This window comes from Hyposmocoma kahamanoa, unplaced genomic scaffold (genome assembly GCF_003589595.1).
Source record: "Hyposmocoma kahamanoa isolate Upper Pololo Valley unplaced genomic scaffold, ASM358959v1 97603, whole genome shotgun sequence".
NCBI lineage: Eukaryota > Metazoa > Arthropoda > Insecta > Lepidoptera > Cosmopterigidae > Hyposmocoma > Hyposmocoma kahamanoa.
In genome coordinates, this window is record NW_020655404.1 from 1 (window position 1) to 16,133 (window position 16,133).

The 16,133-nt window shown below is 37.9% G+C and overlaps 1 protein-coding gene across 1 annotated transcript; it reads right to left on the minus strand.

The window, feature by feature from the left end:
* Positions 1 to 2,030: 2,030 nt before the first annotated feature.
* Positions 2,031 to 14,267, minus strand: LOC113238701 (xylulose kinase-like; the record flags this gene model as incomplete). The annotated part of the gene is made up of 6 exons (XM_026475537.1): positions 14,053 to 14,267; positions 13,161 to 13,383; positions 10,129 to 10,362; positions 8,507 to 8,663; positions 5,497 to 5,757; positions 2,031 to 2,147 (listed from the first exon to the last, which is right to left on the minus strand). Coding segments are annotated over exons 1-6 (1,207 nt in total), but the record flags the coding sequence as incomplete, so codon positions are not given.
* Between the last annotated feature and the right edge of the window lie 1,866 nt (positions 14,268 to 16,133).

The window sequence follows — 16,133 nt, forward strand, 5'->3', positions numbered from 1 at the left end:
CCCAGATTGTAAATTGCCCTAACTGCACGTTTCTGCAGGACAAAGATTCTATTGATATCGGCGGCATTACCCCAAAGCAAAATGCTTAATGCAAAATATGTTATTAGACTGTGAAAGTAGCTGAAGTAAACCAATCTAGCGGTTTCGACGTCTGAAAGTTTCCTTATTTTTTTAATCGCGTACACTGCAGAGCCGAGCCGTTTTGATAACTTACTTATATGAGGACCCCATTGCAATTTAGCATCTAACGTTATACCTAGAAATACAACTGTATCCACAAGATTCAATTTTTCGTTTCTAACTACAATGTTTGTAACCGTCTATAACATTGGGTAATGTAAATTTCACACAATTTGTTTTTTTCTCATTAAGAATAGAATAGAATAGAATAGAAATTGTTTATTCACGAAAACAACATAGTACACATATATTTAAATTGTACGATACATAACATAAGACGGAAAGAAAGACTAAAGCATAACATTTAAATATTACACGTGCACATATTACACAAATAAGAAATATTAATATTGTAACAAATAATCAAGTAACAAGCCATAAAAAGTGCGTGCTGTGCTGTTACGGAATCCGTCATCCACTCAGCTTGGTGTCGTCTCACTGGAAGTGCTACGACGCTGATTTTCAGTGGATCCAGCAACAGAGTCAAAGTGGACGAAACTTATGTACGATTTGTTGCACTTTATATTGTAGTTGTAAACAAGTGTGATTCCATATAATTCTTATAATGAATAATAATTATGAATTAACTAAAATGGCAATAAGATAAAATAGTAAAATAAAATAAAATAAAAATCATCAAAATGAAAAATTAAATAAAAAATATAACGGATAAAAACGTACACACCCCCGACACAACAACAGCTACGCTAGAGATTGCTGAATATTAAGTAAATAAGCTTTGAATGATCTTTTAAAAAAATAAAGTGATGTAGCATTTCTTATAGGCGGCGGAAGATTGTTCCAGCATTTCGAGGCAGCGTAGCGAAAGCTACCTCGAAAACTTGCTGTTCCATGTCGAGGACATAGGAGGCGACAAGCATGTCTAACGTGCATGGTTGAGAATTTGAGCTTATCATAGAGGTACGATGGTTGCTTGGTCTTAATTACCCCAAATAATAGTATAGCGAAATGTAATTGGCGACGGGCCTCCATCTTCAACAATTTCGAATTGTTCATAAAAGGGGTGACGTGCTCCCGACGTGTGATAGGGAAGCAATACCTAGCGCACGCATTCTGCAGGCGCTGAATAAGACACTTTGTGCGGGCGAGTAAACATCCTCCGAATACAGTGTCAGCGTAGTTCAATCTTGATAAAATTAGCAAGTCACAGAGCTTAATACGCAAATCAACGTTAATGAAGTTTCTCACGCGGTACAGTACCTTCAGGCGATAAAAACAATTTCGGACTGTTTCAAGGATATGTTCTTCAAAGTTAAGGGAACCATCCATAAGAACCCCCAGATTTCTCGCCACAGATACTCGGCCTACAGAGTTACCCGCTATGGACACTTGTGGGTGATTGGACGCGATCTTTTCAATTTGACATTTCGAACCAAGTATGAGAAACTTCGATTTGCTCGGATTTAGTACCAGACTGTTGAGCTCTGACCATTGGGCAACTTTAGAGAGATCCTCGTTCAACTGTCCAACTGCAGTGCGGGTTACAAGACGATTAAATGAAATGTAAATTTGTAGATCATCGGCATATAGATGACATCTGCAATTCTTAAAGCAATCCACAATATCTGCGGTGTACAGAATGAACAAGACTGGTCCGAGGATGGACCCTTGAGGAACCCCTCTAGCAACTGATGCGGCACCAGAACGCATGAATGAACCATCCACACCGCTCACCTCCACTTGCTGTACACGGCCACTGAGATAACTGGAAAACCACTTAATAGTGTTACAGTCGAACCCATAATAAACGAGTTTAGCCAGTAAAAGTTGTATATCCACAGTATCGAAAGCACGTGAAAAATCAAGTAACGCTAGAATGGATCCCTCACCAGCGTCACGCGCCGCCAACACATCATCTACCACGTCCAGCAGCGCGGTGGCAGTGCTGCGACCCTTCCTGAAACCCGACTGTTTTGATGGCAAGATACCGTTGGTCTCTAGGTAATCTGTAAGCTGCCAACACACTACCTTTTCGATGATTTTTGACATGTATGGTAAAACACTTATAGGTCGTAAGTCATTGAAGTGTGATGGTATGTTTATCTTTGGAATAGGTCGAATTATTGCCGTCTTCCAGAGCTCAGGGAATGCACAGGTCTCGATCGATTGATTTACCAGGGCCGTAATTAGTTTTAGAGTCCGCGGTAGGGTAAGTAACACCATATCGCGAGAAATATCATCTACACCCATGGCGCCACTTTTAATTGACAAAATAGCTCTCGATACAATTGCCTCTGAAACGACGCGAAGTTTAAAAACCGCGGAACCACGCCTACGAGTGGAAAAATATTTTAAGTGTGCTTTATCAATGTTACGGGGTGGTAAATCAAGAAAATGTGCATTTATTTTGTCAGGGTCTTTTAAATGTAGGGGGATGTCACGATCTTTTGCCTTGAAATCAGCCACGTTTGCTCTTATATTCCTCCACAAATCGCGCGGTTTATTGGCGTTTGAGACAATACATTGCTGGAAAAATGTAGCTTTCTCGGCACTTATCGCGGACAAAACTATCTTTTTCAGATCTTTATAATATTTTTTATGAGTATCCATCCCAGTATTTCGATACCTGTGATGAGCCTCGTCGCGCAGCCGCATCATTTTCCTAACATTATATGTAAACCAAGGGAGCATCCTCTCCCGCACTACAATTTTCTTCTTAGGCGCATAACTATTGAATAAGTGATGCATGTAGGCATTAAAGTTCTCAACAGAGGCGTTTAAGTTACTCGATAGCAGCCGCTCCCAATTAATCGTATTTACATCGGAGTTGAACGCATCCATGTCAATATCAGTGAGCGGACGGTAAATAATATGTTTTGGGGGTACTTTACATTTTTTTATATCAAATTTACCAGAAATGAATGCATGACTGCCAAGATCTGGCAAATAATCAATGCGAAGATCAGTGATTTTCATACTCGAGCTAATAACATCAATCAATGTCTCACTGTGATCAGTGAAGTGTGTTGGCTGCTTGACATATTGTTCAAGATTGAAGCAGCATAAAAATTCTAATGAATGATAAAGAAGTAGGTTATTAACAGCAAACCAATCAACTACTTTAGATATAGCATTGTTCACATCGTCGTAGGAACATTGGTGCCTTTTAACTTTAAATAATAAGGAAGTATCATCAGCAAACAATACTATATCATGTTTTATATCCTCCATAAGGCTAGGTAAGTCATTAATATAAACTAAAAATAAAAATGGGCCTAGAATTTAACCTTGAGGGACACCCATGCTAATTGCAGATCCTGACGATCTCGTACCGTTAACATCGACCCTCTGTACCCTACCACGCAAATACGATTTAAGAAGGTCGAGATCACGTCCCGCCACACCATAATGGCGAAGTTTCCTGACCAGTGATATTTGACACGTGTGGATACGTCTCTGATAGCGCTAGCACTTTGTTGTCCCAATTAATTTTATAAATAAAGATAATGAAGAAGATAATTATCAAAGTATATTTATCAATATATAGCGTGTGACAGGCTTCCTCCTAGGCCAAGTCGAGATAGACCCCGGGCTCGTTACCAGACGGATTGAACTCTGGTCTGCGTCGGTTGGTCCGGTTGCGCGCGCGTCATGTTGCACAGTCGGATATGATACACGACGGCACTTGGACGCGCTCACCATTCACGCCTGTTTATCTTTTCGTATAATTTAGTACGTGTTGCACGTGTCCTATTTTTAACCGACTTCAAAAAAGGAGGAGGTTCTCAATTCGACTGTGTTCTTTTTTTTGTATGTATGTTACGCGATGACTCCGGTATTTGTGAACCGATTTTCATGATTCTTTTTTTGTTGGAAAGGGGATACTTCCATAGTGGTCCCATTTCATTTGAAGAAAATCATCCACCTCGAAAAGTGGCTGTTCACGCATGAAGATTCATTTTTATAAATAGCGCTATAACTTTAATTTAGGAGCAATTACTTAATGGTTAATTTTGCTATTTCTCCAATTCAAGGCTTTTTTCTCTCAATATACTTTGAGTAGTGAGAACCGATTTTTATTATCTCCAGTGTCAAGTCCTGTGTGGTGGCGAACTAGGGGATATTTCAATAAAGCTTAGCAAAAAGACGTAATTCCACGTACTTTCGAGGTCGGTTTTTTTAGTACTCTGTACTGAGATTATTCTATACTGTGTATGTTGTCAGTCGTTAATAAACTGCGAGTGTCTAGATTAGTACTGTGTTTTATTTATGGCATAGGGCAGCTCCAAATATAATTATCGTAATAATTGTCAACGATAATGATCACTTAGAAATCTGATTATTTATAATTTTTAACAATAATAACTAACTTTAAATAATAATTAACTGCCTACGTAACCGAATGGTAACCATACTCAACTGCCACGCAGAGGTACCGGGTTCGATTCTCGGGTCGGGATATATTTGTGTGGCCTACATTTACTTCTCTCGTGAGTTTGAGTCACCCGCGTGTATGTACGGCACCTGCGACACAGGGTTTCCTTAGTGCGTGCGTTATTATTATAATTTCTTTTTTAAATAATTTGATAATAAAGTATAGTCTGTCCCAATCCATTTTAGGCGAAAAGTAAACAAACAAGCCACTGACCCAACCATAGACGGTTTAGTGAGGGCAATTGTAATGGCAACTACAAATCGATTAATTAATTGAATGAATAGATTTGTTTAATTGAGTTATACCAGCGGTTTTCCTTACATAACCTTTAAAAGCATATTTAAAATTTCCGAAATCTTCATTTCAAATCCTCCTTCAAATCCTCACACTTACATACTCGTTTGATTGCGATTAAAATTTTCGATTTACTAATCGATTACAAAAACTTTAATTAAATGAACCGAATGTTTTTTCCGTACAGCACTATGCAACCACAGATTATTCATACATCTATAAATAAAACAATTACCTCACTTTTTGACTATCATTTTTCAAATACGATTTTACGATGTTATTCAAGTGAATGTCGTTGGAAAAAAATATGAGATATCAAGTCAAAAACTTCGAAATATACGTGAAAACGTCACTTATTCGATTTATTGAGCGATTGCTTTAAAATTGTAAACATAACGTTTTGTTTACTTTTCGTCTAAAACATTTTTTGACACTTTAATTTCAATTCGTATATAAAATGCGCCGCGTCACACTCAAACTGTGGATATCAATAGACAATCGCTATTAAATAATCAATGCCGACTGTTATCTATCGATATATAATATTGTTTTACATGTAAACATCTATTTAACCACGTTTAATAATTTATCCAATATATGTAACAGCGAAATCAAATAGCACTTACCCATATATCCCATATTGCCTCTAACAGTGGCTCGTAACAAATCGTTGAACGCATCCCAACTGTTCCCGGCCAGCCGGTCTCTGTGGTTCTGTCTTGTCAAGGATCCGTTAGCGAAACATAATAAGGCCATGTACGGCGCGTCTGGCGTTGGCCCCACGAGGACGTGCCCTGCGGGAGGGGCCGCGGTTTCTTGCAGACCTAGGAGGAGAGTGTCGCTTGTTCCTAGACTTAGACCCACCCAGCCGGAACGCAATTGAAGACCTGAGAACAGAATTTTTACTGTGTTAACATGAAACCACTAAAGGTAATAGTACTGAACATCGAGTATGTAACCAGAAATAGAGACCAAATAAGGAGTATCCATCCCTAGCAACTCATTAGGCAAATGGGCCATATATCACTTTTAAATGTCAACTCTCGTTTGCGCTGAAATCACAATTTAAAAAGCTGAAATAGTACAGCGCCAACAACTGACCTATGTGTATGTCGCCGTATATTCCAAAAATATTCTGTATATTATTGTAATAAAGATAATATCTCTCAACGAGAGGCTGTTCCATTCGGTGTTGTGGGAAAAACAGCAAAACGTCTAATTTCAAAACAAACGGAATCACATTTCATCGGTAATTAAATATGTAATTTTTCAATTTTCGTTCGTCTAGCAAAGCTCAAGTTAAACTGGTCGATTTGAGGTGAAAAAATTGACGACACCCGTCAATTATTTTGAATTCGAGCTGGCCAATCGGAGCGCAGATTAAATAACATTTCGTCTCTTTTTTTGGGTATATACTCGATGGTACTGGTGCACTATCCCTATTTACATTGCAAAAAAACTTATTCGAATAATAGCGAACCTTAAAGAAACAGATAAGTGCCGACCTCACTTCCAAAATAACAATTTACTCACGCTTCTCTCAATATATATCTCTGTAATGCAAGCATTTCTGCGTTCCGGTTTTGAAGGGTAAGGGTGCTGGTGAAATTACAGGCATATGGGATTTATCAACTTTGTCTCAGAGTAACGGGCGCAGTGGCAGTACCCCTCAGATCTTTGCGATTTAAAGCTCTGAGTGGCACTGCAACTGTTATGGACAGGTGTGTGTGTAGCTTTCCTTCAGGCGCACGAATTGTTAATTCCATCACTTGATATTATAAAAAAAATATGCCTCGTGAATAAATAATAACTGGAAATCAATTCGGGGCAAACTAAATGCCCGGAACTCTTATTGCAACTTCGGTTTTCTATACCTCAGCGCAACTGACTGACTGACGCGCTGTCACTGTGCCCGTGCACAGTGACAGCGCCCCTTAAATCTTTGTGAGCTCTGAGAGGCACTGCAACTGCTATGGACAGGCGTGTCGCTTACCAGCAGGCGCACGACTTGTTTGTCCCGTCATTTGGTATTATAATTACAAAAAAAATCGACCTCAAATGTACGTGGAATCCCACCTATTTGCCAAGTTTTATTGAAATCGGTTACCGGAATATTTTCTTCAAATTTAAATGAGACCAATACTGAAGTACCCTCTTTCTAACAAAAAAGAATCTCCAAATTCGATTCACAAATTCCGGAGTAATTGCGTAACACACATACAAAAAAATACAGACGAATTGAACCTCGCCGTTTTTTAAGTCGGTTAAAAACCATTGATTTTATAAAAATACGGTTAATTACGTGTACGGGCGAAAAAATATATAAATGTTACTTACATAAATCGAGTAAACTGAGATAACGTGTTATCAAAATATAGAAGTATAAAGGCGCGGCTTATCGTCGAGTGGCGGGTCGGCACATTCTTGTCAATCTTATCAAGCAATCGCAGTAAGTAATTGCATTTTAACAATGAAACTCTTGAGAGCTAACATGTGAATTGCTTTATAATCAGCAAAGACCGGCAGAGCGTATTTACCCAACCTTGAAGTAATACACATGGACTGGGTAACAACTCTACGATATCTTTGAATTATTCTATTGTATTCAACGATATCTAAGTCCTAGCGTACTAGATACGGCGTTCCATATAGACGCTGTGTTTCACAGACGTGCGGTGAAGACGCTACACAACATTGGCGGACGCAGATGCGGTCCTCTTTGAAAATGAATTTACATCGGTGTGCTGCTCGCATTTCGCTATTTGACCAATTGTGTGAAAATAAATTTACTTTTTTTTAATTATTCACATTGATTCGGTAAGCAATGTTGTGGTTTTTGATTAATTTGTGCATTATATAATATTTGATAATCGCGAAACACTATGCAAAATTTCACACTATCGATCTCGTTTTTGCAAGCAATAATGGCGCGTGTTAAATACAAGACACACGTAAACCATAGATTAATAAGCAACAGAGTGTTCTGACTACACAATAACAGAGTATATATAATTTTAATAAAACAGTTACTATGGCTACCATATAAATTTAAAAAATATTAAAAATTTGGCTCAGCGATATCTATGTTCTTGAGAAGATTTTTTATATGTGAATCGACACGTGCTAAAGTGTTGATACAACTTCAAATGACTTTGGTTGACTCCACATAACAGTGAAAGTTTTGAATTATATATATATGTATATATATATGTATAAATATAATTTTTAAATTAAGTATATACACACCGTGAAAACACGATTCCCGAAATTTTCACAATACAAAAATACAGAAATTTACCCCGAAATTTTACAAGAAAACCGCTGTATTCAATGTATGTTGCATATACCAATGATTTTTTTTTACATAATCTGGACTATGTAAATATAACACGTATAGTATACGACATACATTTTTCAAACGGCTTTAATTTCGTTAATAAAAAATTAAATTCGGAAATAAAACCAGTGTCGTTATTAAATCCTGAAATAAAACCGATCCTTTATCCTGCCGCTCGACCCGCACAATAGAACATATTATTCAGTACTGGAAAAAATTTAATCTCTTAGACTCTCTCTAAGACTCTTAATAACTACCAAAAAACTTGTTCCCTGCATAAAAAAAACTTGATAACTTACCAGCGAGAGCGGAGCAGTTATCTCCCGTAAAGGCGACCACGCTACACTTAGGATCAAATCCATATCGCTTCACAAAGTAGGAAGATATTGGACCCAAGTGAGATGCTGTGGGCACCGGCTCACCCAATTTGCTTTCTAGCGTTTCGTCCCCGCACGCCTAGAGGAATGTGAATTAAAAAAATCATTGGAACCACATATAGACTCCATTTTTAAAAGACAACGCGTCTACAGGTGAAGGTCGCAGTTATCATAAGGTATGGACTCTATAATATTACTTATATCAGTTATTATAAGATATTGGTATTAGAAGAGTATATTTTTATCTGTACCTAACAATTACTTTAGTGAGATTGTGCATTTAGAAGACAGGGATCAAGTAAATAACCAGAAATAAACACGAAATGTCATTTAATTAGTTTGAAAACTATTCTGTTAAATCATTACAGTGTCAACTGCGCTCCGATTGGTCGGCCCGAATTCGAAACATTTGACGGATGTCGTCAATTGTTTCACTTCAAAACGACCAGTTTAACTTGAGCTTTGTTATAATGGACGAAAAATGGAAAATTACATATTTAATATTTAATTACCGATGAAATATGATTCCGTTTCTTTTTTACAATTAGATGTTTTGCTGTTTTTCCCACACCACCGAATGGAACAGCCCCCATTGTTAGAGATATTATCTTTATCTTTATTTAATACAGAATATTTTTGGAATATATACATACGTACACACAGGTCAGTTGTTGGCGCTATACTATTTCAGTTTTCTAATTTGTGATTTCAGCGCAAACGAGAGTTGATATTTAAAAGTGATATGAATGAGGCCCATTTGTGTTATGTTTTGTGTACGTGTGTATATGTAATAGTTTTTTCAAACATGCTTGGAAATGTTTTCAAAAAACGTACACGGAAAGTTTGTCATTTATAGACCGTGCGAATTCTTCCCGGCCAAGGCCTGCAAAGTATGAAAATCCGTTACTGTCTGCTTTTTCAAACTTTTAAATCTGTAATAAATGCTAATTATTTCATTGCCTCTGTGGCCGAACGGTTACCATGCCGGACTGCCACGCAAAGGTCCCAAGTTCGATTCCCGGGCCGGGAGAAATATTTGTATGGCCTACATTAATTTCTCTCGTGAGTTTGGGTGTAATTTGTGGTTGTCTATTTGTATGTCCATGGCACCCGCGACACAGGGTTTCCCTAGTGCGGGGCTATGTTGAGTGTGTGCGTTATTATTATTAATTATAATATTATTGCTAATAATGAACTATGTAAAAAATCATACAGTCAACTGTCCACTGTTCGTAAATGCGATAATTAAAAAAATACCTCCCTTTACCGCCTATTTAAAAAAATGGTACCGCCTTTTCTTTTAACAATAATTGTCCTACCGTGTCAAATATTAGGTACTTTTTAAATTAATTATTTTTTGTCTTCCCCTCTTTAGCCGTTCATTATTTTGTCACATTGTTTGAGAAAAGCACTAGATATGCCTCGGCGGGAACGGGGATTTCTTGACTCGTATCGTTCCGTGGCCTCGCGCTCAACCTTGTAACTCATACTCGTCCAGGCATCCCTTACTTACAAACCTCTGCAATAATGTACTAGAAACTTACTTCCAAAGCTCTTTGACACCATTTCTTGCTATGTATATCCAGGAGATTCATGCCAGAGCCATCAGATAGATCTATAGGTGCGATCTTGCCGAGGAATAGCGAGCAAGCGAAGGAGGACACGAGTGATATACGCTCGGCGGCTTGGTAGATGCGTGGACGTACACGGCGCATCTTACGGATTTGAGGGCCTGTAAAGCGCTCGTATGCGCAGGAGCCTGTGATTTTTGCTAGTTCCTGAAAAGTAGACGATTTCTCAGTGTGAATTGTGTGTAAAAACTACACAACAAAGAGATTAATATAATTGTTATGAATAATCTATGTTAACTTGTTGGCACTTTTGAAATCTACCGTAAGTATAGTATTTGTATTGTAAAAAAATTGGACTTAAATACGTAAGTTATTCGTTATTAACCGAAATTATAAAAAAGAGGAATTCTCAATTCAACTCTATTTTTTTTTGTATGTATGATACGCGATAACGGCATTTGTGAACCGATTTTGATCATTCTTTTTTGTTGGAAAAAGGTACCTCACAGTAGTGGTCCCATTTAAATTTGAAGAAAATATTCCACCTCTATGGGTGGCAAACTAAAATTCAAAAATTCCAAATTCAAAATAATCTTTATTTCATAGGTAAGCATTATTACACTTGAAACCGTCACAATAGTTAAACTCTACCGCTCATTCGTAAGGCAGATTCCCCTGAGAAGAATGAGCAAGAAACGATTGGAGTTGCTCTTTGTAAATAACATTTACATTATGAAACATCAGAGATCGAGACTACCTCTATGAGCTAAACGGGTTACTACCACGGATTTTTGTCATCCAAGTACGCAGAAGTTGTATAATAACCTTTAGTATAAAGTTTTTGTTTCACTATAGTTTTAAACCTCGTGAAAGGCAAATTTTGTATATCAACCGGAATCTTGTTATAGAAGCGTATACATTGCCCCTTAAATGATTTTTTGGCTTTGTGAAGACGACTATCAAGAAAAGCTAGTTTATTTCTATTCGTCGTATTAATGGTATGTCTGTCACTATTTTTCATAAATAAATTACTATTCCTTTTAACATAAATTACATTTTCATAAATGTACTGTGAGGCTAGTGTAAGAATGTTAATTTCCTTAAACTTATCTCTCAAAGATACTTTGGGACCCAGATTGTAAATTGCCCTAACTGCACGTTTCTGCAGGACAAAGATTCTATTGATATCGGCGGCATTACCCCAAAGCAAAATGCTTAATGCAAAATATGTTATTAGACTGTGAAAGTAGCTGAAGTAAACCAATCTAGCGGTTTCGACGTCTGAAAGTTTCCTTATTTTTTTAATCGCGTACACTGCAGAGCCGAGCCGTTTTGATAACTTACTTATATGAGGACCCCATTGCAATTTAGCATCTAACGTTATACCTAGAAATACAACTGTATCCACAAGATTCAATTTTTCGTTTCTAACTACAATGTTTGTAACCGTCTATAACATTGGGTAATGTAAATTTCACACAATTTGTTTTTTTCTCATTAAGAATAGAATAGAATAGAATAGAAATTGTTTATTCACGAAAACAACATAGTACACATATATTTAAATTGTACGATACATAACATAAGACGGAAAGAAAGACTAAAGCATAACATTTAAATATTACACGTGCACATATTACACAAATAAGAAATATTAATATTGTAACAAATAATCAAGTAACAAGCCATAAAAAGTGCGTGCTGTGCTGTTACGGAATCCGTCATCCACTCAGCTTGGTGTCGTCTCACTGGAAGTGCTACGACGCTGATTTTCAGTGGATCCAGCAACAGAGTCAAAGTGGACGAAACTTATGTACGATTTGTTGCACTTTATATTGTAGTTGTAAACAAGTGTGATTCCATATAATTCTTATAATGAATAATAATTATGAATTAACTAAAATGGCAATAAGATAAAATAGTAAAATAAAATAAAATAAAAATCATCAAAATGAAAAATTAAATAAAAAATATAACGGATAAAAACGTACACACCCCCGACACAACAACAGCTACGCTAGAGATTGCTGAATATTAAGTAAATAAGCTTTGAATGATCTTTTAAAAAAATAAAGTGATGTAGCATTTCTTATAGGCGGCGGAAGATTGTTCCAGCATTTCGAGGCAGCGTAGCGAAAGCTACCTCGAAAACTTGCTGTTCCATGTCGAGGACATAGGAGGCGACAAGCATGTCTAACGTGCATGGTTGAGAATTTGAGCTTATCATAGAGGTACGATGGTTGCTTGGTCTTAATTACCCCAAATAATAGTATAGCGAAATGTAATTGGCGACGGGCCTCCATCTTCAACAATTTCGAATTGTTCATAAAAGGGGTGACGTGCTCCCGACGTGTGATAGGGAAGCAATACCTAGCGCACGCATTCTGCAGGCGCTGAATAAGACACTTTGTGCGGGCGAGTAAACATCCTCCGAATACAGTGTCAGCGTAGTTCAATCTTGATAAAATTAGCAAGTCACAGAGCTTAATACGCAAATCAACGTTAATGAAGTTTCTCACGCGGTACAGTACCTTCAGGCGATAAAAACAATTTCGGACTGTTTCAAGGATATGTTCTTCAAAGTTAAGGGAACCATCCATAAGAACCCCCAGATTTCTCGCCACAGATACTCGGCCTACAGAGTTACCCGCTATGGACACTTGTGGGTGATTGGACGCGATCTTTTCAATTTGACATTTCGAACCAAGTATGAGAAACTTCGATTTGCTCGGATTTAGTACCAGACTGTTGAGCTCTGACCATTGGGCAACTTTAGAGAGATCCTCGTTCAACTGTCCAACTGCAGTGCGGGTTACAAGACGATTAAATGAAATGTAAATTTGTAGATCATCGGCATATAGATGACATCTGCAATTCTTAAAGCAATCCACAATATCTGCGGTGTACAGAATGAACAAGACTGGTCCGAGGATGGACCCTTGAGGAACCCCTCTAGCAACTGATGCGGCACCAGAACGCATGAATGAACCATCCACACCGCTCACCTCCACTTGCTGTACACGGCCACTGAGATAACTGGAAAACCACTTAATAGTGTTACAGTCGAACCCATAATAAACGAGTTTAGCCAGTAAAAGTTGTATATCCACAGTATCGAAAGCACGTGAAAAATCAAGTAACGCTAGAATGGATCCCTCACCAGCGTCACGCGCCGCCAACACATCATCTACCACGTCCAGCAGCGCGGTGGCAGTGCTGCGACCCTTCCTGAAACCCGACTGTTTTGATGGCAAGATACCGTTGGTCTCTAGGTAATCTGTAAGCTGCCAACACACTACCTTTTCGATGATTTTTGACATGTATGGTAAAACACTTATAGGTCGTAAGTCATTGAAGTGTGATGGTATGTTTATCTTTGGAATAGGTCGAATTATTGCCGTCTTCCAGAGCTCAGGGAATGCACAGGTCTCGATCGATTGATTTACCAGGGCCGTAATTAGTTTTAGAGTCCGCGGTAGGGTAAGTAACACCATATCGCGAGAAATATCATCTACACCCATGGCGCCACTTTTAATTGACAAAATAGCTCTCGATACAATTGCCTCTGAAACGACGCGAAGTTTAAAAACCGCGGAACCACGCCTACGAGTGGAAAAATATTTTAAGTGTGCTTTATCAATGTTACGGGGTGGTAAATCAAGAAAATGTGCATTTATTTTGTCAGGGTCTTTTAAATGTAGGGGGATGTCACGATCTTTTGCCTTGAAATCAGCCACGTTTGCTCTTATATTCCTCCACAAATCGCGCGGTTTATTGGCGTTTGAGACAATACATTGCTGGAAAAATGTAGCTTTCTCGGCACTTATCGCGGACAAAACTATCTTTTTCAGATCTTTATAATATTTTTTATGAGTATCCATCCCAGTATTTCGATACCTGTGATGAGCCTCGTCGCGCAGCCGCATCATTTTCCTAACATTATATGTAAACCAAGGGAGCATCCTCTCCCGCACTACAATTTTCTTCTTAGGCGCATAACTATTGAATAAGTGATGCATGTAGGCATTAAAGTTCTCAACAGAGGCGTTTAAGTTACTCGATAGCAGCCGCTCCCAATTAATCGTATTTACATCGGAGTTGAACGCATCCATGTCAATATCAGTGAGCGGACGGTAAATAATATGTTTTGGGGGTACTTTACATTTTTTTATATCAAATTTACCAGAAATGAATGCATGACTGCCAAGATCTGGCAAATAATCAATGCGAAGATCAGTGATTTTCATACTCGAGCTAATAACATCAATCAATGTCTCACTGTGATCAGTGAAGTGTGTTGGCTGCTTGACATATTGTTCAAGATTGAAGCAGCATAAAAATTCTAATGAATGATAAAGAAGTAGGTTATTAACAGCAAACCAATCAACTACTTTAGATATAGCATTGTTCACATCGTCGTAGGAACATTGGTGCCTTTTAACTTTAAATAATAAGGAAGTATCATCAGCAAACAATACTATATCATGTTTTATATCCTCCATAAGGCTAGGTAAGTCATTAATATAAACTAAAAATAAAAATGGGCCTAGAATTTAACCTTGAGGGACACCCATGCTAATTGCAGATCCTGACGATCTCGTACCGTTAACATCGACCCTCTGTACCCTACCACGCAAATACGATTTAAGAAGGTCGAGATCACGTCCCGCCACACCATAATGGCGAAGTTTCCTGACCAGTGATATTTGACACGTGTGGATACGTCTCTGATAGCGCTAGCACTTTGTTGTCCCAATTAATTTTATAAATAAAGATAATGAAGAAGATAATTATCAAAGTATATTTATCAATATATAGCGTGTGACAGGCTTCCTCCTAGGCCAAGTCGAGATAGACCCCGGGCTCGTTACCAGACGGATTGAACTCTGGTCTGCGTCGGTTGGTCCGGTTGCGCGCGCGTCATGTTGCACAGTCGGATATGATACACGACGGCACTTGGACGCGCTCACCATTCACGCCTGTTTATCTTTTCGTATAATTTAGTACGTGTTGCACGTGTCCTATTTTTAACCGACTTCAAAAAAGGAGGAGGTTCTCAATTCGACTGTGTTCTTTTTTTTGTATGTATGTTACGCGATGACTCCGGTATTTGTGAACCGATTTTCATGATTCTTTTTTTGTTGGAAAGGGGATACTTCCATAGTGGTCCCATTTCATTTGAAGAAAATCATCCACCTCGAAAAGTGGCTGTTCACGCATGAAGATTCATTTTTATAAATAGCGCTATAACTTTAATTTAGGAGCAATTACTTAATGGTTAATTTTGCTATTTCTCCAATTCAAGGCTTTTTTCTCTCAATATACTTTGAGTAGTGAGAACCGATTTTTATTATCTCCAGTGTCAAGTCCTGTGTGGTGGCGAACTAGGGGATATTTCAATAAAGCTTAGCAAAAAGACGTAATTCCACGTACTTTCGAGGTCGGTTTTTTTAGTACTCTGTACTGAGATTATTCTATACTGTGTATGTTGTCAGTCGTTAATAAACTGCGAGTGTCTAGATTAGTACTGTGTTTTATTTATGGCATAGGGCAGCTCCAAATATAATTATCGTAATAATTGTCAACGATAATGATCACTTAGAAATCTGATTATTTATAATTTTTAACAATAATAACTAACTTTAAATAATAATTAACTGCCTACGTAACCGAATGGTAACCATACTCAACTGCCACGCAGAGGTACCGGGTTCGATTCTCGGGTCGGGATATATTTGTGTGGCCTACATTTACTTCTCTCGTGAGTTTGAGTCACCCGCGTGTATGTACGGCACCTGCGACACAGGGTTTCCTTAGTGCGTGCGTTATTATTATAATTTCTTTTTTAAATAATTTGATAATAAAGTATAGTCTGTCCCAATCCATTTTAGGCGAAAAGTAAACAAACAAGCCACTGACCCAACCATAGACGGTTTAGTGAGGGCAATTGTAATGGCAACTACAAATCGATTAATTAA